Source organism: Scyliorhinus canicula, chromosome 25, assembly GCF_902713615.1.
Source record: "Scyliorhinus canicula chromosome 25, sScyCan1.1, whole genome shotgun sequence".
Taxonomy (NCBI): Eukaryota; Metazoa; Chordata; class Chondrichthyes; order Carcharhiniformes; family Scyliorhinidae; genus Scyliorhinus; species Scyliorhinus canicula.
Genome location: NC_052170.1, coordinates 19863016 through 19886576, shown reverse-complemented (window position 1 = coordinate 19886576; position 23561 = coordinate 19863016). Strand labels below are relative to the sequence as shown.

Below are 23561 nucleotides of genomic sequence, written 5' to 3'. Positions count from 1 at the left end.
AGAGGAGATAGAGGAGGAGAGAAGAGAGGAGAGAGAGGAGAGAGAGGAAAGAGAGGAAAGAGAGGAAAAAGAGGAAAAAGAGAGGAAAGAGAGGAAAGAGAGAGGAGAGAGAGGAGAGAAAAGAGAGAGGAGAGAGGAGAGAAGAGAGAGACATTTTCCTCTGGTGGGGCTGTGCAGAAGAAAAAAGGGGAAACCTCACAAATTAGATTTGGACCGTTCAGAAGCGAGGTCATCTTCACATCAGGCAAGTGTGGAAATGCTGACCACGCTGGCGACTGGTTAACAACGTCAGTGCCAAGATTGTCGGAGTTGTTTTTATTGTTGTAAGAGATGTGGGACCAGGCCAGGGAGATGAGGTTAAGATACAGAGCAGCCACGATCTAACTGGGACAATGAAGAAAGTGCTGACTAACTGAAGCACCAGCCTTCAAAGGCCACAGTTCATTCTCTTGGTTTAATGTCGGTTTTGATTCCACCACACCGTGTGGTGATGCACCACGTTCATACTTACGTTGTACTTCTGAAAGAAACTCAGATAGCGAATAACTCCAACCCAAACCAGCAGTGTGGAGGTCCCTAGGAGAATACTGCACACATCGTAGGATGCAAAATTCTGAAAGATAAAACCCAGGGATTTGTGATGGCCGAGGATCGTTGAGATACGGAACAGCCTTTTTAAAATTTGAACATTTCAAAAACATGAATTTTGAAGAGGTTTTACTGATATTGAACCGAGGCCCAGTTTGCCCCCTCAGCAATAACCTACTCCGGGACGTTGGGTTCCGCGTGGGTCACTCAGCTTCTGACCTCATTACAGCCTTGGTTCAAACATGGACAAAGAGCTGAATGCCAGAGGTGAGGCGAGAGTGACTGCCCTTGACATCAAAGCAACATTTGACAGAGTATAGCATCAAAGAAACCTGGCTAAACTGGAGTCAATGGGAATCAGGGGAAAACTCTCCGCTGGTTGGGGTCATACCCGGCACAAAGGAAGATGGTTGTGGTGATTGGAGGTCAATCATCTCAACTCCAGGACATCACTGCAGGAGTTCCTCAGGGTAGTGTCCTAGGCCCAACCATCTTCAGCTGCTTCATCAATTACCTCCCTTCCATCATAGGGTCAGAAGTGGGGACGTTTGCGGATGACTGCACACAATGTTCAGCACCATTCTCAACTCAGATAACGAAGCAGTCCATGTCCAAATGCAGCAAGACCTGGACAATATCCAGGTTTGGAGCTGACAAGTGCCAGGCAATGACCACCTACTAGAGAGGATCGAACCATCGCCCCTTGACATTCAATGTCTTTCAATAATCTTTAGTGTCACAAGTAGGCTTACACTAACACTGCAATGAAGTTACTGTGAAAATCCCCCAATCGCCACATTCCGGCACCTGTTCTGGTACACAGAGGGAGAATTCAGAATGTCCAATTCACCTAAAAAGCAGGTCTTTCGGGACTTGTGGGAGGAAACCGGAGCACCCGGAGGAAACCCACGCAGACACGGGGGGAGGACGTGCAGGCTCCGCACAGACAGTGACCCAAGCCGGGAATCGAACCCGGGACCCTGGCGCTGTGAAGCAACAGTGCTAACCACTGTGCTACCAGAAATGTATTTGTTCTCCTCGTTTCTCTCTCTCTCTGTGTACCTGTGCCTCGCCCAGTCACTCCCCCCTCCCCTCCGTCTCCTCTCTTTTTTTCCCTGTTCCCAAACGACTCTTTCAATGTTCTGTGCGCGCCCCTGTCGGCCAATTTGGTTTCCCCCTCCCGCAGCGTCACCTTTGTCTCAATTACTTCAGCGTCTCGTGTATCGAAGGAGAATTCGAGTTACAAAGGAATGTAGGGAGAGTGATACAGAGATTATGGAGAAGTAGTGATACAGAGGGGAGAAGTTAGGCTGCTCACTTTTGATAATACAGCTTAAAAACTCAACCATGAAGTGCTTCAAAATCTGCCTGGCCCATTTTCACTGTCTGTCACTCTACCTCCCACCTTTTGATGTTCAGTGTTGGACAGGTTTACAATAATTTATGGTAAGGCCTCGGATTTACAATTCAGGCTTTTCCCCTGAAGTGCCATTCAATAGTAAAAGGGGAATGAACCCATTGCCTCCAGGTTCCTAGTCGTACATTGGTATTGAGAGTTACTGTGAGATGTCACACGTGGATGTTTTGACATAATCACGGTATTTATTTTGTACATCTTTCCTGCACTGAATGTTGCAATGATACCACAATACCACATGGCTCCAACGGGCAGCACTGCGGAGCAGAACGCTACGTTCCAGATTTAGATTTACGGAGTCGCATTTTAAGAGTCCGACACGCAAGAGACTTGGAACCTGGAGGGCGCCGGGTAAAAACCGGCACGCTGTGGGGAAAAGCACAATGGGGAACCTCCGGAATTTATAGGGTGGCAAAGACTCACCAATACCTGGAGCAACTGAGCACTTCGGGATGAACTGGGACAAATTACCTTGGACTCGATTCCTATCTTCATGATTGTTCCCAAGAAGGTGAAGATGTCGCTGACTATCAGCAGGATGTACCAGCCGTTGAGGAACTCCATGCGTGTCGAGCATGACACCTCCTTCCCGTGCTTCAGCCGGAAGAATTTCCCAAATTCCTGGGGACAGAGAGAGCGGTTTACTCGGGGATCCGCGGTTTCAAATCTCTTGGCACGTCAGTGACCCAGGACAACAGGATGGAGGGCATTTGTACACAGCGGGGGGGTGGGGGGGGGGGGGGGGGGGATGTACGACAGAACATCTAGTTCAAGACTAATTATTGAATGTTGAATAACCTGTGGGTAAACTAAACTATTGCTAACCAAACTGTGGATTTTCTAACCACGCTACTGACAACTTCTGTAGCTCTGATCAAGACTGGCTTTGTCTGGTTCCTCTTGCATGACACCTAGTGGTCGGAGGCCATATACACTTGTTACATGCACTGTTACTGCATGTCATTACAACTGCCTCAGGTGGAAATATCTCCTCTCCATGTGCCCGCGCAACCCTCTATTAGGTCAGCCCTCAAAACCCTGTTTCTGGAGAAAACATTCCCAGTCAATTCCTGGTTATCCCAGTGGTATCCTGGAGAATGTTTTTTTTTGTGCCTCCCTGTTATATGGAGATCGAAACTGTACATTTAGATCAATCAGTTCAACCTATTTTAGTTGAATACAAAATAATTAATACATTTTACACTTCGCCAGATCAGAGAGTCATCTTGTAAAAAAAACACATGAAACAAAATAACTTTTTATGAGGGAGGGGGAGGGAAAACTTTGCATTTTCTGCTTAAACTCTGCTTCTCTCTCCCCGTGTTCAAAGAAGTAAAAGGAAGGCTCAAGACTGGAAACAATTTATATATTTTTTAAATCCCCCAGCCACACCCAGGCACAGGGTGGAGGTGGTGGAGACGCTGACCCTCCCCCAACAGAGCCCGCCTGTGAGCAATCAGCGAGGCGAAGGCTAAGACATCTGCCCCCTGCACCCGTCTGCAGCTCTGGTCGGTCCGACTCCCCGAATATGGCCTCCAAGGGACCAGGCTCCACATCAACTGACAAATCCGCCAAAATGGTGCCAAGAGCCGCCCTCCAGAACTTTTCTAAATTTGGGCAGGACCAGAACATATGTGCATGATTCACAGGACCCCTCCCACACCGTTCGCACGTCCTCCACCACCTCAAACAGCCGGCTCAGCCTTGCCTTTGTCAGGTGCTCCCCGTGCACCAACTTCAGCTGTATCAGCCCCAGCTTTGCACACGAGGTTGAGGCGTTCATCCTCTGCAAGCACCTCGCACCACAATCACTTCTCTCTTTTGCCTCAGCGCCGTGATGCAGCAGTGCTAACCACGCCACAATCCCTCCTCTACTGCCACTTCGCCTTAATCCCCTCCGCGGGCACCTTATCCTCCTCCAAAATCCTCCCATAAATCCCCCAGATGCCTCCCCCCTCCAGCCTCCCCCCCTCGCACTGACAGCACTGCCTCCCACAACCTGGAGGCTGGCGCTATGGGAGAGGTGGGACAAGATTTCTTCGCCACATCCCGCACCCTCACGCCCTGAAAACTCTCCTCCCGCCCCTCAGTGCCATTGATTTGCAGACAGCTCAATCTGCTGACAGATTTCTGGTGTTCCGAATCTGAGTCGGCACCGAGCGATTAGAAACCGCGGGGTACTCACATGTTGCAGCCTGACGCCTCGGATGATCGATCTCACGCACAAGAAAAAAGACAGCACGCAGAGTAAAATTACAAAGATGTCAAAGATCAGTCGTCCGGCATCATTGTTAGCTGTGGTGGGGGAAGAGAAAGGATCTTTTAAATAAACAAACGAAAATGAAATGAAAATCGCTTATTGTCACGAGTAGGCTTCAGTGAAGTTACTGTGAAAAGCCCCTAGTCGCCACATTCCGGCGCCTGTCCGGGGAGGCTGGTACGGGAATCGAACCGTGCTGCTGGCCTGCTTGGACTGCTTTCAAAGCCAGCGATTTAGTCTGGTGAGCTAAACCAGCCCCATTTGAAGAGTGAACATAGCTAATGTTGGGCCTTGTTGAACAGGGGAGGGTGCAGCCTCTCAGCGTTCCTACCATTTCAGAGATTATGGCTCATGCACTCGTGCTGCCATTGGGGCTTCGATGAGCGGGTCAATTATTCGCACCCGCTTGAAACCGTTTCAAAACAATTGAAATTCCCACTGCAATCGAACACACAAATGTATCAGAAAATCTTGCGACACAGGAGGCCACCAGTCGGCCCATTGAGCAAGCGCTGGATCCGTGATGGAGCCATCCAATTAATCCTCTTCCCCCAACTCCACAGCCAGGGCTCCTCAGCAAGTATTTATCCAGTTCTCCTGTGAAAGTTCCGATTGAATCTGCCTCCACCAACAGGGCAGGTACGCGCCTGGAGGCACCCATCTGGAGCCAGAAAGAACTGAGGGGTAGAAGGATTGGAGGGGATATTGAGAATAACCTTTTCACTCAGAGGGCGGTGGGTGCCTGGAATTCGCTGCCTAAATTGGTGGCTGAGGCTCAAGACGCTCAACTCATTCACCAGGTACCTGAACCTGAAGTACTGCAGCCTGCAAGGCCCTGGACTGGGTGCCTGAAAGCGTTGTTAAAATGGGCGGCTAGTTCTTTTTCATCTGTCGCAGACACAATGGCGTTGGGTTAGAAACAGTTCCTGATGTGAAGTGGAAGCTACACAGCGGGGGAGCCAATAACAGACCCAGATTCTGGGAATAACTGTTTTAAGGGATGTTCAATGTATTCAGAGTAGTGTTCAACAGGACGCCGATACCATTTCAAGTGCTACACTTCCAGAGGCCCTATAGAATCACAGAATCATACCATTTACAGTGCAGGAGGCCATTCGGTCCATCAAGTCTGTGCCGGCTCTTGGAAAGTGCACCCCACTTAAGGCCACGCCTCAACCCTATTCCCCGCAACCCAGTAACCCCACCTAACCTTTCTTTTTGGACACCAAGGGCAATTTATCATGGCCAATTCACCGAATCTTTTTTTTGGAAAGTCAAGTCTTAGAACATAGGACATACAGTGCAGAAGGAGGCCATTCGGCCCATCGAGGCTACACCGACCCATTTAAGCTCTCACTTTCAATAACCCCTCCTAACCTTTTTGGACACGAAGGGCAATTTATCGTGGTCAATCCACCTAACCTGCACATCTTTGGACTGTGGGAGGAAACCGGAGGAAATCCACGCGGACACGGGGAGAACGTGCAGACTCCGCACAGACAGTGACCCAGCGGGAATCGAACCTGAGGGGGGAAAGAGAGCCCCGAGTTAAGATGTTTAAACTGAGGCCTTGTCGGTCCTCTCATCTAAATGCAAGGGTGACTTCGTCGCCGACCTAATTTCTACTGGGAGACAGCAATAAGAACAAAGAACAAAGAAAAGTACAGCACAGGAACAGGCCCTTCGGCCCTCCAAGCCCGCGCCGACCATGCTGCCCGTCTAAACTAAAATCTTCTCCACTTCCAGGTTCCGTGTCCCTCTATTCCCATCCTATTCATGTATTTGTCAAGATGCCACTTAAACGTCACTATCGTCCCTGCTTCCACCACCTCCTCCGGCAGCGAGTTCCAGGCACCCACTACCCTCTGTGTAAAAAAACTTGCCTCGCACATCTCCTCCAAACCTTGCCCCTCGCACCTTAAACCTATGCCCCCTAGTAATTGACCCCTCTACCCTGGGAAAAAGCCTCTGACTATCCACTCTGTCTGTGCCCCTCATCATTTTGCAGATCTCTATCAGGTCGCCCCTCAACCTCCGTTGTTCCACTGAGAACAAACCGAGTTTATTCACCCGCTCCTCACAACTAATGCCCTCCATACCAGGCAACATCCTGGCAAATCTCTTCTGCACCCTCTCTAACGCCTCCACATCCTTCTGGTAGTGTGGCAACCAGAATTGAACACTATACTTCAAGTGTGGCTTAACTAAGGTTCCATACAGCTGCAACATGACTTGCCAATTCTTATACTCAATGCCCCGGTCAATGAAGGCAAGCATGCCGTATGCCTTCTTGACTACCTTCTCCACCTGTGTTGCTCCTTTCAGTGACCTGTGGACCTGTACACCTAGATCTCTCTGACTGTCAATACTCTTGAAGGTTCTACCATTCACTCTATATTCCCTACCTGCATTAGACCTTCCAAAATGCATTACCTCACATTCGCCCAGATTAAACTCCATCTGCCATCTCTCCGCCCAAGTCTCCAAACGATCTAAATGCTGCAGTATCCTCTGACAGTCCTCATCACTATCCGCAATTCCACCAACCTTTGTGTCATCAGCAAACTTACTAATCAGACCAGTTACATTTTCCTCCAAATCATTTATATATACTACGAACAGCAAAGGTCCCAGCACTGATCCCTGCGGAACACTAGTCACAGCCCTCCAATTAGAAAAGCACCCTTCCATTGCTACTCTCTGCCTCCTATGACGTAGCCTGTTCTGCATCCACCTTGCCAGCTCACCCCTGATCCCGAGTGACTTCACCTTTTGTACCAGTCTGCCATGAGGGACCTTGTCAAAGGCCTTACTGATGTCCATATAGACAACATCCACTGCCATACCTGCATCAGTCATCTTTGTGACCTCCTCGAAAAACTATCTAGTTCATGAGACATGACCTCCCCTTCACAAAACCGTGCTGCCTCTCGCTAATACGTCCATTTGCTTCCAAATGGGAGTAGATCCTGTCTCATAGAATTTACAGTGCAGAAGGAGGCCATTCAGCCTATCGAGTCTGCACCGGCTCTTGGAAAGAGCACCCTACCCAAGGTCAACAACTCCACCCTATCCCCATAACCCAGTAACCCCACCCAACACTAAGGGCAATTTTGGACACTAAGGGCAATTTATCATGGCCAATCCACCTAACCTGCACATCTTTGGACTGTGGGAGGAAACCGGAGCACCCGGAGGAAACCCACGCACACACGGGGAGGATGTGCAGACTCCGCACAGACAGTGACCCAAGCCGGAATCGAACCTGGGACCCTGGAGTTGTGAAGCGATTGTGCTATCCGCAATACTACCGTGCTGCCCCGTCTCGAAGAATTCTCTCCAGTAATTTCCCTACCACTGACGTAAAGCTCACCGACCTGTAGTTCCCTGGATTATCCTCGCTATCCTTCTTAAACAAAGGAACAATATTGGCTATTGTCCAGTCCTCTGGGACATCACCTGAAGACACTGAGGATCCAAAGATTTCTGTCAAGGACAGTGAGGATCCAAAGATTTCTGTAAGGCTACAACTGGCCGGCCTGATGGCCCACATCTGCCAAGGAGAGAGAAATATATTCCCCAGGATCTCTAAACTACGAATGGCGACTCGGGCAAGGTGACATTGGGTTATCATCGGAACAGTGTCCCAGCATCCGGAGATGGGAGAGGGACAACAACAGTCTTTGCGTATGCAGGCAACGGCTTCACACATTGAAATCAGAGCTGTGTAATCTCTGCAGGGGTTACACCCCGCACCCATTCCAACACAGCTAACTGCTTTCCGGCAGCAGGTCAGAGTGACCATCCCCTTCGCTGTGAGCCACAGTAGAGAGTTTCAGCAGAATAGCCACAATCCAACTCAAGGGGTCGGGGTTCCTGCACAAGCAGAGTCACCCTGCTATTGGCTGGCAGCGAGATCTTCAGATCCCGCCGTTGTCAAGGGGGATTCCCTGGTGCTCTGCCAGCAGCACCAGGCATTCCCGCCGGAAAATTCCAGCCAACACGCCTTCAACTGACATAACTATTCCCAGTGTCGGGCAGCACGGTGGCCTAGTGGTTAGCACAACCGCCTCACGGCGCTGAGGTCCCAGGTTCGATCCCGGCTCTGGGTCACTGTCCGTGTGGAGTTTGCACATTCTCCCCGTGTCTGCGTGGGTTTCGCCCCCACAACCCACAAATGTGCAGAGTAGGTGGATTGGCCACGCTAAATTGCCCCTTAATTGGAAAAAATAATTGGGTAATCTAAATTTAAAAAAAAAAACTATTCCCAGTGTCCCGCTCTCCTCTCAACCTTGTATCAATCCCAAACTAATCCCACTGCTCTCTCCCCATAGCCCTGTATCGATCCCCAAACTAATCACACTGCCCCGCTCTCTCCCCATAGCCCTGTATCAATCCCAAACTAATCCCACTGCCCCGCTCTCTCCCATAGCCCTGTATCAATCCCACTGACCCGCTCTCCCCATAGCCCTGTATCAATCCCAAACTAATCCCACTGCTCTCTCTCCATAGCCCTGTATTGATCCCCAAACTAATCACACTGCCCCGCTCTCTCCCCATAGCCCTGTATCAATCCCAAACTAATCCCACTGCCCTGCTCTCTCCCCATAGCCCTGTATCAATACCACTGACCAGCTCTCCCCACAGCCCTGTATCAATCCCACTGACCCGCTCTCTCCCCATAGCCCTGTATCAATCCCACTGACCCGCTCTCTCCCCATAGCCCTGTATCAATCTCACTGACCCGCTCTCTCCCCATAGCCCTGTATCAATTCCAAACTAATCCCACTGTCCCGCTCTCCCCATAGCCCTGTATCAATCCCACTGACCCGCTCTCTCCCCATAGCCCTGTATCAATCTCACTGACCCGCTCTCTCCCCATAGCCCTGTATCAATCCCACTGACCCGCTCTCTCCCCATAGCCCTGTATCAATCTCACTGACCCGCTCTCTCCCCATAGTCCTGTATCAATCCCACTGACCCACTCTCTCCCCATAGCCCTATATCAATGTCACTGACCCGCTCTCACCATAGCCATGTATCAATCTCCCCATAGCCCTGTATCAATCCCAAACTAATCCCACTGCCCCGCTCTCTCCCCATAGCCCTGTATCAATCCCACTGCCCCGCTCTCTCCCCACAGCCCTGTATCAATCCCAATCTAATCCCACTGCCCCGCTCTCTCCCCATAGCCCTGTATCAATCCCAAAGTAATCCCACTGCCCCGCGCTCTCCCCATAGCCCTGTATCAATCCCAGACTAATCCCACTGCCCCGCTCTCTCCCCATAGCCCTGTATCAATCCCAAACTAATCCCACTGCTTCGCTCTCTCCCCATAGCCCTATATCAATCCCAAACTAATCTCACTGCCCCCCTCTCTCCCCACAGCCCTGTATCAATCCCAAACTAATCCCACTGCTTCGCTCTCCCCATAGCCCTGTATCAATCCCAAACTAATCCCACTGACCCACTCCCTCCCCATAGCCCTGTATCAATCTCCCCATAGCCCTGTATCAATCCCAGACTAATCCCACTGCTTCGCTCTCTCCCCATAGCCCTGTATCAATCCCACTGCCCCGCTCTCTCTCCATAGCCCTGTATCAATCCCAAACTAATCCCACTGTTTCGCTCTCTCCCAGTAGACTACAGCAAGCAGGTTACCCATTTCAAATCAGCAGAATTCTGTTCACAAGGCAGTCTGGTAGATATTCTCACCGTATCCAAAAACACTGGGATCAGAACATTCATTAATAACCACATCGTTATCGAGGGTGATCTTTATCCGGCCACTGTGAGCTTTATTATCGAACAGGATCTGAAATGGAACAGAAATCATTCAGCACAATTTCCTCACCTCGTGCTCCCAACGCCATTACCCCCACCCTACCCCACCCCACACACCCGAACGTGCCATCTAGCCCGTGGAGATCGTGGATTGTCTGGTCCAGGCTGCGGCTCTTCATTATTCAAGGCGCAAAAGAGTGGGCTGTTCAACTGCAGAGAGCATCACAGCTGAGCCTGATCCCGCCCATTCACACACGCACTTTGCAATAGCGGAACTGCATCGTCGTATATGGATCAGCGGAAGCTGGGCTAACGTTCCCCCTCCCCTCCTGCACATGTCGAGGACTTCAGATGCCAGCCATGGCGTGGGTTTTAGTCTGGGTGTAGGTACATCCACACTCAGGAGAGGGAGTCCCAAGATTTTGACCCAGTGACGGTGAGGGAACAGTGATATAGTTTCCAATCAGGATGCTGTGGTGCTTTGAAGTTAACTTCCAGGTGATGGCGTTCCCATGCATCTGCTGCCCTTGCACCTCCAGGTGGTAGAGGTCTCGGGGGGGGGTGGGGGGCTATTTGAACTTTGCATAAGTTTTCCGCTGCATTGCCAGATCAAGATTAATCCCTTCATCGCAAGGGCAGCACGGTGGCACATTGGTTAGCATTGCTGCCTACGGCGCTGAGGACCCGGGTTCGAATCCCAGCCCTGGGTCACTGTCCGTGTGGAGTTTGCACATTCTCCCCGTGTCTGCGTGGGTTTCGCCCCCACAACCCAAAGATGCGCAGGTTAGGTGAATTGGCCACGCTAAAAATTGCCCATTAATTGGAAAAAATAATTGGGTACTCTAAATTTATTTAAAAAAATAAAAATAAAAAAAAAAAATTAAAAAAATCCCTTCATCGCTGCCCCATCATGTGAGCGGCTGAGCCGACTCCTACACGGGTTCACACGCAGGGGAGATTAACATCGGCGGATCCTGCTGCAGGGAGAGGCAGAGATCATTCATAAAACAAGGAGGTGGATTGTACTCACTAGGATCTGAAACGTGTAACAATCCGGGATTTCATGGTTGATAATTGTCTGGATGTTTATGGCCTTCAGTTTAAACATGATGGAGACACTTATAAGCCTGAGAACACAAAAGCAGAATGGGTTTTACCAGGCTGGCTGCGAACGTCGGTTTAAGCCTTCCCCACCTTCTGTCGCGCAGTGACTAACAGAGAAAGGCCCAAGCTCCACCCATGGTCTGTGCTCTTTGCTCATCTCCGACAGCGCAGGAGACGACACTGACACACACATACACACAATTTCTATCAAAGTGTTAGCAAAGGCTCGATGGGCCGAACGGCCACAGTGCTTTTCTATCTGCCACCATGCGAGCATTAAGGCTGCAGTGTCACATCCTGTCACAAAATAAAATGTGGCCATTAACTCCTCCCCCATGTCACTAATATCCACCCCCCGTCAGAAGCACCCATTCGCACTGGGCTATGGTTCAGTGCGTGTTAGCCACACTCACCCCCAGGCGGCTATACCCCTCTCACGAATGAACCCAGACAAGCCGTTCAATTGTGGGGGGGGTCATCAGTGCCCCGTTAATCGGACAACCAGATGCAAGGAGCAGATATCAGGGCCAATGTAACCCCTTCTTTGCCCAAGAGTCCTGGGTTAATTTTAGTGTCGATGTGGCCTCCTGTCTGCTAGCTCAGCACAGACCAGGGGCTGAAACGGGAGCTTCAGCTCTAGTAGAATACTCACAATAAGCTTGTGTTATTTATTCAATGAGATACTAGTGGGTTAGAAAAGAAACCGGGGCAGGGGGGGCTCTGGGTCACTGTCCGTGTGGAGTTTGCACATTCTCCCCGTGTTTGCGTGGGTTTCGCCCCCACAACCCAAAGATGTGCAGGTTAGGTGGATTGAACACGCTAAATTGCTCCTTAATTGGAAAAAATTAATTGGGTACTCTAAATTTAAAAAAAAAAAAAGGATTTGGGAGCCCCAAGCTCAAACACATCATCATCCCCGGACACACATTACCAAATACCTCATGGTTATTTAGCATGGTCTAAAAATCCCGGCTCTCTCAGGAAAAGTATAATCACTAGCCATCTCCAATTGTTTCAACTTGGTCACGTGGTTGAATACACATATGGACATCCAGCCCATGGTTTATCACAGAATCACAGAATTTACAGTGCAGAAAGAGGCCCGTCGGCCCATCGAGTCTGCACTGGCCCTTGGAAAGAGCACCCTACTTAACCCCACACCTCCACCCTATCCCACATTTCCACCCTGTCCCCATAATCCCGCGTTACCTTGCCTTTTTTGGACACTAAGGGCAATTTATCATGGCCAATCCACCTAACCTGCACATCTTTGCACTGTGGGAGGAAACCGGAGCACCCGGAGGAAACCCACGCACACACGGGGAGAACGTGCAGACTCCTCAGACAGTGACCCCCAAGCCGGGAATCAAACCCGGGACCCTGGCGCTGTGAAGCCATTGTGCTAACCAATATGCTACCGTGCTTCCCCGAGTTAACCTCCCTGAGAAACTGGGACTAGCACGGCATGGACCTCTGCTATTTCATTCCGTGTTGAATCTTTCACTAAAAATCAACGGGAGCCATTCTCCCTACGCTGACGAACGAAACGCAGGAACAATTGAAAGGGTTGGGGGGAGGGGGGCGTGTATAGAGAGCTGAGGTCATGTCACCAGAAGGGTTGAGACATTCAGAGTGTCACGTCAGGAAATTTAGCATTTCCTGTGCAAAGCTCGCACAGCCAGTCACGAGTCAAACCTGCAAAGACTTTCTAGAACCTTCTTTCAGCGCGCACTGGGTTTGTGCCCGGGTTCCCCATGCATTCTAATCATAGTTACCCTCCACCTCATCCCCTTCATCCAATATTCCCTTAAATCCTGACACCATTTCTGCCTCAACAACTAACCTTGGAAGTGAATCCTCAGCTGCACAACTCATTGTGAAGAAATTTCTCCTGCCCCAGATCATATATCCTTTGAGATTAAACTGGTGTAACATGGCTCCTCATCTGGGCCGCCCGTTTACACCCTGACCCAGCCTTTCCCAATTTGAAACCCTATTTTATCACACCGTAATCTGGGCAGCACGGTAGCAGAGTGGGTTTCCTCCGGGTGCTCCGGTTTCCTCCCACAGTCCAAAGACGTGTAGGTTGGGTGGATTGGCCATGATAAATTACCCCTTAGTGGCCAAAGAGAGAGTCAGGTCGGGTTACTGGGTTTCTGGGAAAGGATAGCGGCGTGAGCCTAAGTCGGGAGCTCTTTCTAAGAGCTGGTGCAGACTCGATGGGCCGAGTGGCCCCATTCTGCACTGTAAATTCTATGGCCTAGGAGACGGCGGAACCAGGCAGCCACATTGCCAATCTGTACTGCACTCTCCGAAACCTCAATATCCTTCCTGCAAGCACGGGGCTCAATGTAATACTCTAACTCGGGCTTAAGAGGCATTTCACATCCAGTCAAAAGTGGGCTCAGCGCTATAATTTAAACCCGAGGGTGACTTTACTTGTAGAATTTCAGTGTGATGTTCTGGTACTTCAACGTCTCTCCGGGATTGATGTGCGAGGTGGGGCTCACATTCACACACTCTGGAAGAAAAGGAGCAGAGTTACCCACAAGATGGCTAGAAATCCATTGCAGCCAAACGGCCAACCCTGGCCATCACAGTTAACGGCATGCTAATTGTATTAAGGCGCGCTAGGCGGGGAAGAGACTGTCTCGGCATAACGGCGAATGGGGCCCGAAGCCGGAACATTTCACGTGCCGGTTTAGCGTGCCGTGGCCCCCTCACCTGTTACCACCTGCGGGTTGATGTTGAAGGTGTCATTGGCAGGGTTGATGCTGCCCTTCTTGTAAAAGCGCTGGCAGAGCTGCAGGGCAGTGCTATTCTCATCGCCGTCAGACGCATAGGCGTACTGCCCCAGGGTCATATTCTGCAGAGCGAGGTACTGCAGGGAAAATAAAGCATCTCAAGTGAGCCGCACTGTGATCAACTAGCGTGAAACGCAGGGTCAAGTTACTGGACTCTCAGGGCCAACAAGCAAAGTGGTAAAGGCAGTCAAATAACAGCGCACATTAAGTCATTAGTGAAGGAGGAAATACTCAACGGTAAGAACTGCAGAATGGTATCAGGGATGAGCACGATAAACAAAGAGGAAGCCAGCATTCCCACCGCAATCTTCACAATCCCTTTACTCCAAACCTGTTATGACTCTGACCTTTCCCCCAGTTCTGATGAAAGGTCATTGATCAGGAGCATTAACTGGTGTTTCTCTCCCCACGGATGAATCATAGAATCCCTACAGTACAGAAGGAGGCCATTCGGCCCATTGGGTTTGCACAGACCCTTGCTCCGATTGAGCACCCTACCTCGGCCCAATCCCCAATCCTAGCCCGGTAACCCCACCTAACGTTTGGGCAATACATCAAGGCCAATTCACCTAACCTGCACATCTTTTGTCTGTGGGAGGAAACCGGGGCACCCGGAAGAAACCCACGCAGACACGGGGAGAACGTGCAGACTCCAGTCAGTCGCCGAAGGCCACAATCAAACCTGGTTAGCGCTGTGAGGCAATAGTGCTAACCATTGTGCCACCAAATTTTTTTTTTTTAAATTGTCATAAGTAGGCTTACATTAACACTGCAATGAAGTTACTGTGAAATGCCCCTAGTCACCACATTCCGGCACCTGTTCGGGTACACGGAGGGAGAATCCACCCAACCTGTATATCTTTTGGGACTTGTGGGAGGAAACCGGAGCACCCGGAGGAAGCCCACGCAGGCAGGGGGAGAACGAGCCGGCTCCGCACAGACAGTGACCCAAGCGGGAATCGAACCTGGCGCCGCAAAGCAAGTGTGCTAACCACTGTGCCACCCTTGCTGCCAGCTGTGCTGACTAAAAACAATCACAAAGAAATGTTGGAAACGATCACGAAAAAACAAATGATCTAGTCATTGCTATTGGTGGGAGCTTGGTGTTGCAAATTGGCTGCGCTGTTCCCCACACTACAACACGGACGACACTTCAGAAAGCACTTCATTAAGGATGTTCGATGAGAAGCTCTGTAAAAGCAAGCTCTGTGTCAGTATGTTGGATCCTATATACCATCTATTTTCCCAGAAGGTACACACATCCACGACATGCTAAATACCAAGTTGCCTCAATGAGCAAGGGCTGCCACCAGAAAGAGCAATTTGGCGTGTTAACAGAGAGAAAGCGTGTGAACATAGAACATTGAGAAATACAGCACAGAACAGGCCCTTCGGCCCACGATGTTGTGCTGAACTTTTGTCCTAGGTTAATCATAGATTATAGAATTTTGGACACTAAGGGCAATTTATCGTGGCCAATCCACCCAACCTGCACATCTTTGGACTGTGGGAGGAAACCGGAGCACCCGGAGGAAACCCACGCGCACACGGGGAGGATGTGCAGATTCCACACAGACAGTGACCCAAGCCGGAATCGAACCTGGGACCCTGGAGCTGTGAAGCAATTGTGCTATCCACAATGCTACTGTGCTGCCCTTAAGAACAAATTAATCTACACTCCATTATTCTACCATAATCCATGTACCTATCCAATAACCGCTTGAAGGTCCCTAACATTTCCGACACAACTACTTCCACAGGCAGTGCATTCCATGCCCCCACTACTCTCTGGGTAAAGAACCTACCTCTGACATCCCCCCTATATCTTCCACCATTCACCTTAAATTTATGTCCCCTTGTAATGGTTTGTTCCACCCGGGGAAAAAGTCTCTGACTGTCTACTCTATCTATTCCCCTGATCATCTTATAAACCTCTATCAAGTCGCCCCTCATCCTTCTCCGTTCTAATGAGAAAAGGCCTAGCACCCTCAACCTTTCCTCGTATGACCTACTCTCCATTCCAGGCAGCATCCTGGTAAATCTCCTTTGCACCTTTTCCAAAGCTTCCACATCCTTCCTAAAATGAAGTGACCAGAACTGCACACAGTACTCCAAATGTGGCCGTACCAAGGTTTTGTACAGCTGCATCATCACCTCACGGCTCTTAAATTCAATCCCTCTGCTAATGAACGCTAGCACACCATAGGCCTTCTTCACAGCTCTATCCACTTGAGTGGCAACTTTCAAAGATCTATGAACATCGACCCCAAGATCTCTCTGCTCCTCTAAATTGCCAAGAACCCTACCATTAACCCTGTATTCCGCATTCATATTTGTCCTTCCAAAATGGACAACCTCACACTTGTCAGGGTTAAACTCCATCTGCCACTTCTCAGCCCAGCTCTGCATCCTATCTATGTGTCTTTGCAGCAGACAACAGCCCTCCTCACTAACCACAACTCCACCAATCTTCGTATCATCTGCAAATTTACTGACCCACCCTTCAACTCCCTCATCCAAGTCATTAATGAAAATCACAAACAGCAGAGGACCCAGAACTGATCCCTGTGGTACGCCACTGGTAACTGGGCTCCAGGCTGAATATTTGCCATCCACCACCACTCTCTGACTTCTATTGGTTAGCCAGTTGGTTGGCCAAATTTCCCACTATGCCATGCCTCCTTACTTTATGCATAAGCCTACCATGGGGAACCTTATCAAATGCCTTACTAAAATCCATGTACACTACATCCACTGATTTACCTTCATCCACATGCTTGGTCACCTCCTCAAAGAATTCAATAAGACTTGTGAGGCAAGACCTACCCCTCACAAATCCGTGCTGACTACCCCTAATTGAGCAGTGTCTTTCCAGATGCTCAGAAATCCTATCCCTCAGTACCCTTTCCATTACTTTGCCTACCATCGAAGTAAGACTAACTGGCCTGTAATTCCCAGGGTTATCCCTATTCCCTTTTTTGAACATGGGCACGACATTCGTCACTCTCCAATCCCCTGGTACCACTCCTGTTGACAGTGAGGACGGAAAGATCATTGCCAACGGCTCTGCAATTTCATTTCTTGCTTCCCATAGAATCCTTGGATATATCCCATCAGGCCCAGGGGACTTGTCTATCCTCAAGTTTTTCAAAACGTCCAACACATCATCTTTCCTAACAAGCTTACCTCGAGCTTACCAGTTTGTTTCGCACTGTCCTCTCCAACAATATGGCCCCTCTCGTTTGTAAATACTGAAGAAAAGTACTCGTTCAAGACCACTCCTATCTCTTCAGACTCGATCCACAATCTCCCGCTACTGTCCTTGATCGGACCTACCCTCGCTCTAGTCATTCTCATATTTCTCACATATGTGTAAAAGGCCTTGGGGTTTTCCTTGATCCTACCCGCCAAAGATTTTTCATGCCCTCCCTTAGCTCTCCTAATCCCTTTCTTCAGTTCCCTCCTGGCTATCTTGTATCCCTCCAGGGCCCTGTCTGAACCTTGTTTCCTCAGCCTTACACAAGTCTCCTTTTTCCTCTTAACAAGACATTCAACCTCTCTTGTCAACCATGGTTCCCTCACTCGATCAACTCTTCCCTGCCTAACAGGGACATACGTATCAAAGACACGTAGTACCTGTTCCTTGAACAAGTTCCACTTGTGTCCTTCCCTGACATCCTAAGTTCCCAACTTATGCAATTCAATTCCTGTCTGACAGCATTGCATTTTCCCTTCCCCCAATTGTGAAGTGCCCAAATGGTGACACGAGAACGAAAGCTGGTTCTAATGACAGCCACCAACCTGCTCAACTGTGTAGAAAATAGAATCATAGACATCCCTCCGTGTGTACACAGCATAGGAATCGCCCGACCCATCCACGTAATCCTTCAGGAAGAGGTGCTTAAAGGTCATTGTATTTTCCTCGGTAAAATCCACCACCATCTGGTTACTCAACCCAAACAGGATCAACTGTGGAAAAAAGGTATTAAAAGTCATCAGTTTCGCAACAGAAATTGACTGACCCGAGAATAGGGCTCCTTCCGTACCTTGGGCGCCCCAAGCCGGTGTCTCAGTGGGTAGCACTCTCATCGAGTCAGACGGTTACGGGTTCAAATCTCACTTCAGGACTTGAGCACAAGAATATAGGCTGACGCTCACAATGCAGTGCGGAGAGAGTGCTGCGTTGTCAGGAGTGCTGTCTTACAGGTGTGGCATTCAATCTGCTTGGACCTGGGGCTAATACAATCAATGGCTTCAAAATAAATTTTACCTCACTGCCTACAGCAAGCTCCCACAGACAAATTAAATACTACATTTCCTCAATAATGCATTATTGGTTGTAAAGCGATTTGGTATGCAAGGAGCTCTGGAAATCAAGCCTTTTCTTTCTAGATTCCTCGGGCATAGTCAAACAGTACCAATATTGTTCAGTTGGTTACCATGGAGTGTCTGATGTTAATAAATCTCCTGCTCAGCTTCCCTGGTATTCCCAGTCCATCACCTCCCAACACAGGAGGATCTCCCCCACCCCCACAGTTATGTACACGAGAAATAGGAGCCAGGGTAGACCATTCGGCCCATCGAGCCTGCTCCGCCACTCAATACGATCATGGCTGGTCATGGGCTCAAACTCCATTTTCTCGCCCACTCCCCATATCCCTTAATTCCCAGAGACTCCAAAATCTGTTGACCCCGGACTTAAATATATTCAATGAGGGAGCATCCACAATCCTCTTGGGGGTGGAGAACTCCACAAAGATTTACAACCGTTTTGAGTGAGGGAATGTGTCCCCCATCTCAGTCCGAAATGTGCCCTCGTGTCTTCGATTCCCCCGACCAGCGGAAACTATCTCTCAGCACCCACCCTCTCAAACCCCTTCAGAATCTTGTCGCCTTCAAGGAGATCACGTCTCAATCTTCTAAACTCCAGAGAATAGAAGAATCCCCATTGACTCATCCCCTCACCGCCCCCCCCAGGGCCAACCCCCTCAGCCCCTGGGGGAACAATCCCCTCACCCTCCCCCCAGGGGGGACAATCTCCCCAAATCCGGGGGGGACAATACCCTCACACCCCCGGGGAACTAACTTAGGGGAACCTTCTTTGATTGCGCCCCCTCCATTGTAAGTATATCCGGCCTACAGGATCCATTCACACACCAACTATTCATTGTACCAAAGAAACTGAATATTCGGACCTTCATTTGCAAGTTACCTGTAATTAGAGAGGTGGAAAGCCATTTACATCATCAAAAAGACTAGCAGTAGGACAATAGGGGAGGTGGTGGCGTAGTGGTATTGTCACTGGACTAGTTAACCAGAGACCCAGAGAAATGCTCTAGGGAGCCAGGTTCAAATCCCACCAGCGCAGTTGGCGAAACTTGAATTGAACAAAAATCTGGAATTAAAAGGTCCAATGATGACCATGAAACCATTGTCGTAAAAACCCATCTGGTTCACTAATGTCCTTTAGGGACGGAAATCTGCCGTCCTTACCTGGTCTGGCCTACATGTGACTCCAGGCCCACGGCAATGTGGGACAATTAGGGACGGGCAATAAATGCTGACCTAGCCTGCGACATCCACGTCCCATGAACAAATTTTCAAAAACTAAATAATCCCAGGGATCAGACCTCTAGGATACCAGGTTCCATTTCGCACATGGATCACTCTCTGGGTAAAGAACTTCCCGATATCGGACCTAAATTCACCATTCAGTAGGAGGAACCTCAGGCCCTCATTTTACTCCCACCACGTGAAGCTAACTAAAAAATAGACTTGCCTGCCTGTGGCGGATTGAGGAACTTGGGACATTGAGAACTTTGCAGATAACGCAGTGCTTTTGAAATCGGGTCATGTGTCAGAATGTAGGAAACTGAGCTCGTAATGTGCACAGCAAACGCCCACACTCAGCAATGGGGTGAATGACGAGGCCTTGGAGTCTTTACGTCCAGCTGAGGGGACAGACAGGCCTCACGTCGCAAATTCAGCTCATCGGCACAAATTAGCTGCGAGCAATAGATTTTCTACTTGGAACGGAAACAATCTCAGTCATTGCCAGGAACTGAGTCATTTGTTTTTATGAACCATTCTTATCAAGCACAGTTTTATGGCACTTGGCCAAGCCACTTCCAAGAGCTTTCAAATTACTTTTGTTTTATTTTCAAAATAAATTTAAAAGTACCCAATTCATTCCCCCCCCAATAAGAGGGGGCAATTTAACGTGGTCAATCCACCTACCTTGCGCATCTTGGGGTTGCGGGATGAGATCCAGGCAGACACGGGGAGAATGTGCAAACTCCACTCTGGGGCCGGGATCAAACCCGGGTCCTCGGCGCCGTGAGACAGCAGTGCTAAACACTGCGCCACTCGCTCGTGTCACTTTAACATGCAGGGTCTGCTATGTCAGTACATTATAATATGGTTACCAACAGAGGCCTCCATGTTGCAGGGTCACTAATGTCCTTTAGGTGATTTTGGGGGGGGGGGGGGGGGGGGGGGGGGGGGGGGTGACAGAGAGAGAGAGACAGACAGACAGACAGAGACAGAGACAGACAGACAGAGAGAGACAGACAGAGACACAGACAGAGACAGAGACAGAGACAGAGACAGAGACAGAGACAGAGACAGAGACAGAGACAGAGACAGAGACAGAGACAGACAGAGACAGACAGAGACAGACAGAGACAGAGACAGACAGAGACAGACAGAGACAGACAGAGACAGACAGACAGACAGAGAGACACAGAGAGAGACACAGAGAGAGACACAGAGAGAGACACAGAGAGAGACACAGAGAGAGACACAGAGAGAGACACAGAGAGAGACACAGAGAGAGACACAGAGAGAGACACAGAGAGAGAGACACAGAGAGAGACACAGAGAGAGACACAGAGAGAGACACAGAGAGAGACACAGAGAGAGACACAGAGAGACACAGAGAGACACAGACAGAGACACAGGAGAGACACAGGAGAGACACAGGAGAGACACAGGAGAGACACAGGAGAGACACAGGAGAGACACAGGAGAGACACAGGAGAGACACAGGAGAGACACAGGAGAGACACAGGAGAGACACAGGAGAGACACAGGAGAGACACAGGAGAGACACAGGAGAGACACAGGAGAGACACAGGAGAGACACAGGAGAGACACAGGAGAGACACAGGAGAGACACAGGAGAGACACAGGAGAGACACAGGAGAGACACAGGAGAGACACAGGAGAGACACAGGAGAGACACAGGAGAGACACAGGAGAGACACAGGAGAGACACATTGACCATCCTTACCTGATCTGGCCGACATGTGGCTCCCCACAGCAATGTGGTCGACTCTTAAAGAGCTCTCGAAAAGTGAGCCAGGGATGGATGGGCAAAGACTGTTGGCCTTGCCAGCAAACACCCACATCCCATGAATGGATAAAAGGAAAAGCTCAAGTCTGCTGGCTCTCGCCAGGAAACACGTATAATAATCACCCTGGTGCAAACCAAACCCCAAAAAGGACTGAGTCAGTTGGCTGGATACTGGCCTCACATCGGCAGCTGTGTGGGACAATGTGTGGCTCAGGGCACTTTGGATGAGCAAATTAAAACGAGAGTGTAACACACATCATTGTTGAGACCCAGATCCTAGTACTCAATTCTCATGCAATAGGTATGTGAATTTTAACCTTTTGTGTGTGTTTGTCGGTAAAATGCAAGATGAAAAGTGTTTTGATTGTTCGCAGAATCCGTGCAACTCAGGAGGCCGTCATTCAGCCCATCGAGTCTGCATCCTCCCTCGGCCCACACCCCTGCACTAACCCCAGAACCCCGCGCATTGATCACGGCCAATCCCCCTAACCTGCACATCTTTGGACTGTGGGTGGAAACCGGAGCACCCGGAGGAAACCCACGCACACACGGGGAGAACGTGCAGACTCCACACAGACAGTCACCCGAGGCCGGAATCGAACCCGGGTCCCTGGCGCTGTGAGGCAGCAGTGCTAACCACTGTGCCACCCATCATTGAGTACTTTACTTATTTAGTCATTCAATAGCGGTAGACGTTTGTTCAATAAACACATCTGTAACATATTTTCCTGTTCTGCTTGAGAACGTGTGTGTCGAATAAACAATTTCTCTTGGAGAACCATTGTTCAATTTGCCCTTCTAACCTCTTCCACAACCTGCACGTCCCTTTGCTCAGGGGGTCGCTGACCATAGCTGGAGGGATGACGCTTGAAGCAACTTGACAAAGTTCCTTTGACAGCACCTTCCAAACCGAATGGGTGGCATGATGCCGGTGATTAGCACTGCTGCCTCACAGCACAGAGGTCCCAGGTTCGAATCCCGGCCCTGGGTCACTGCCAGTGTGGAGTTTGCACATTCTTCCTGTGTCTGCGTGGGTCTCACCCCCCCACAACCCAAAGATGTGCAGGGTAGGTGGATTGGCCACGCTAAACTGCCCCTTAATTGGAAAAGAAGAATTGGGTACTCTAAATTTCTATCTTTTTTAAATTCTCCTCTGAACCATGCACCATCCTGACATGGAACTACTTTACCGTTCCGTCACTGGGTTGAAATCCTTGAAACCCTCTACGCCTCCTTCCCAACAGCACTGTGGGTGCACCTACACCATGTGGACTGCAACAGTTCCAAGATGGCAGCTTACCACCAGCTCCTCGAAAGCAGTTTGGGATGGGTAATGCCTTGCCAGTGACACTCACTCCAGGAACTCAAATGAAAGCACCCAGCCTCATCCCGCCCTATTCCCTTAACCCTACCCAACCTTTGGACGCCAAGCGGCAATTTAGCGTGGCCAATTCCCCCTAACCCGCACACCGTTGGGACAATACAATGCCGCCATTTAAATTTCCAACGTTGAGGGTGGATTCAGTGACCCAGTCTGCACGTTCATGAGCTAAACTCACTTCCATGGCCCCTATAATCAAACACTTTCAAACCACAATGTGGAAGAACCAGCCTGTCCAAGTCAGGACAGGATATGACTTCCAGAACTGCTCTCCGAAAGACTGGGCAAAATAAAATTTCCGAAGCCGCTCGTGTCAAATGAACAATGATTTCAGCTGGCTCATAGCGGCTACCCCAAATCCCCCTTCGGGGGGGGGGGGGGGGGGGGGGGGGGGGGGGGGGGGAGAATGTGTCAGCATTTGTTGCCCATCCCTAATTGCCCTCCTCTGGATTACCAGTCCAGTGACATCAACACCGTCTCCCCTTTAACATCTTTTTGAGGACCAGAGTCCTTGACCGCCCGTTCAGCTTCTGTGCCAATCTTACACAGCAGGTTGCTCCAGGTGCCATGCCTTACCTGTGCCGTGACTGCCATGAGCTTCAATATTTGCACCAAAAGTTTGCAGGGCTTCCGGCCTTTCGCTCGGTATTTATCGCAGGGGCTCATGAAGAAATATTTCAGCTTCCTCCTCAGTTCCTCCTCCTGCTCCTGGGAGGAGAGGCAGGGCCGAGGAGGCAACGTGTGGACGCCATCCTGGGAGCCATAACTGTTCACCGCAGTCAGCAGCCTCTCCCTCTCTAAAACGGGCAGAGGGGGGAAGACCAACAATCAAAGTGTGAAGTTACACATTCAGTGAAGAAGCAAACCTC

At 49.9% G+C, this 23561-nt stretch overlaps 1 protein-coding gene across 1 annotated transcript; it reads right to left on the bottom strand.

Annotated features, from left to right (window-relative positions):
- Positions 1-439: 439 nt before the first annotated feature.
- On the bottom strand, positions 440-23485 carry LOC119957138 (mucolipin-1-like). The gene is made up of 9 exons (XM_038784889.1): positions 23269-23485; positions 17759-17926; positions 13878-14034; positions 13593-13674; positions 11080-11176; positions 9981-10080; positions 4191-4300; positions 2477-2626; positions 440-613 (listed from the first exon to the last, which is right to left on the bottom strand). Exons 1-9 carry the CDS (start codon positions 23356-23358, stop codon positions 455-457), a joined length of 1113 nt encoding a protein of 370 aa, XP_038640817.1. The 5' UTR covers positions 23359-23485; the 3' UTR covers positions 440-454.
- Between the last annotated feature and the right edge of the window lie 76 nt (positions 23486-23561).

What these genes read in the sequence shown, in the direction of transcription:
- LOC119957138 (XM_038784889.1), bottom strand. Translation starts at nt 23,358, where the DNA reads ATGAGCCCCTGCGATAAATACCGAGCGAAAGGCCGGAAGCCCTGCAAA. An exon ending in CAACCCGCAGGTGGTAACAG is followed by an intron (nt 13,675 to 13,877) that starts GTGAGGGGGCCA and finishes CTTTTCTTCCAG; the next exon opens with AGTGTGTGAATGTGAGCCCC. An exon ending in AGATAGGAATCGAGTCCAAG is followed by an intron (nt 614 to 2,476) that starts GTAATTTGTCCC and finishes TTTATCTTTCAG; the next exon opens with AATTTTGCATCCTACGATGT.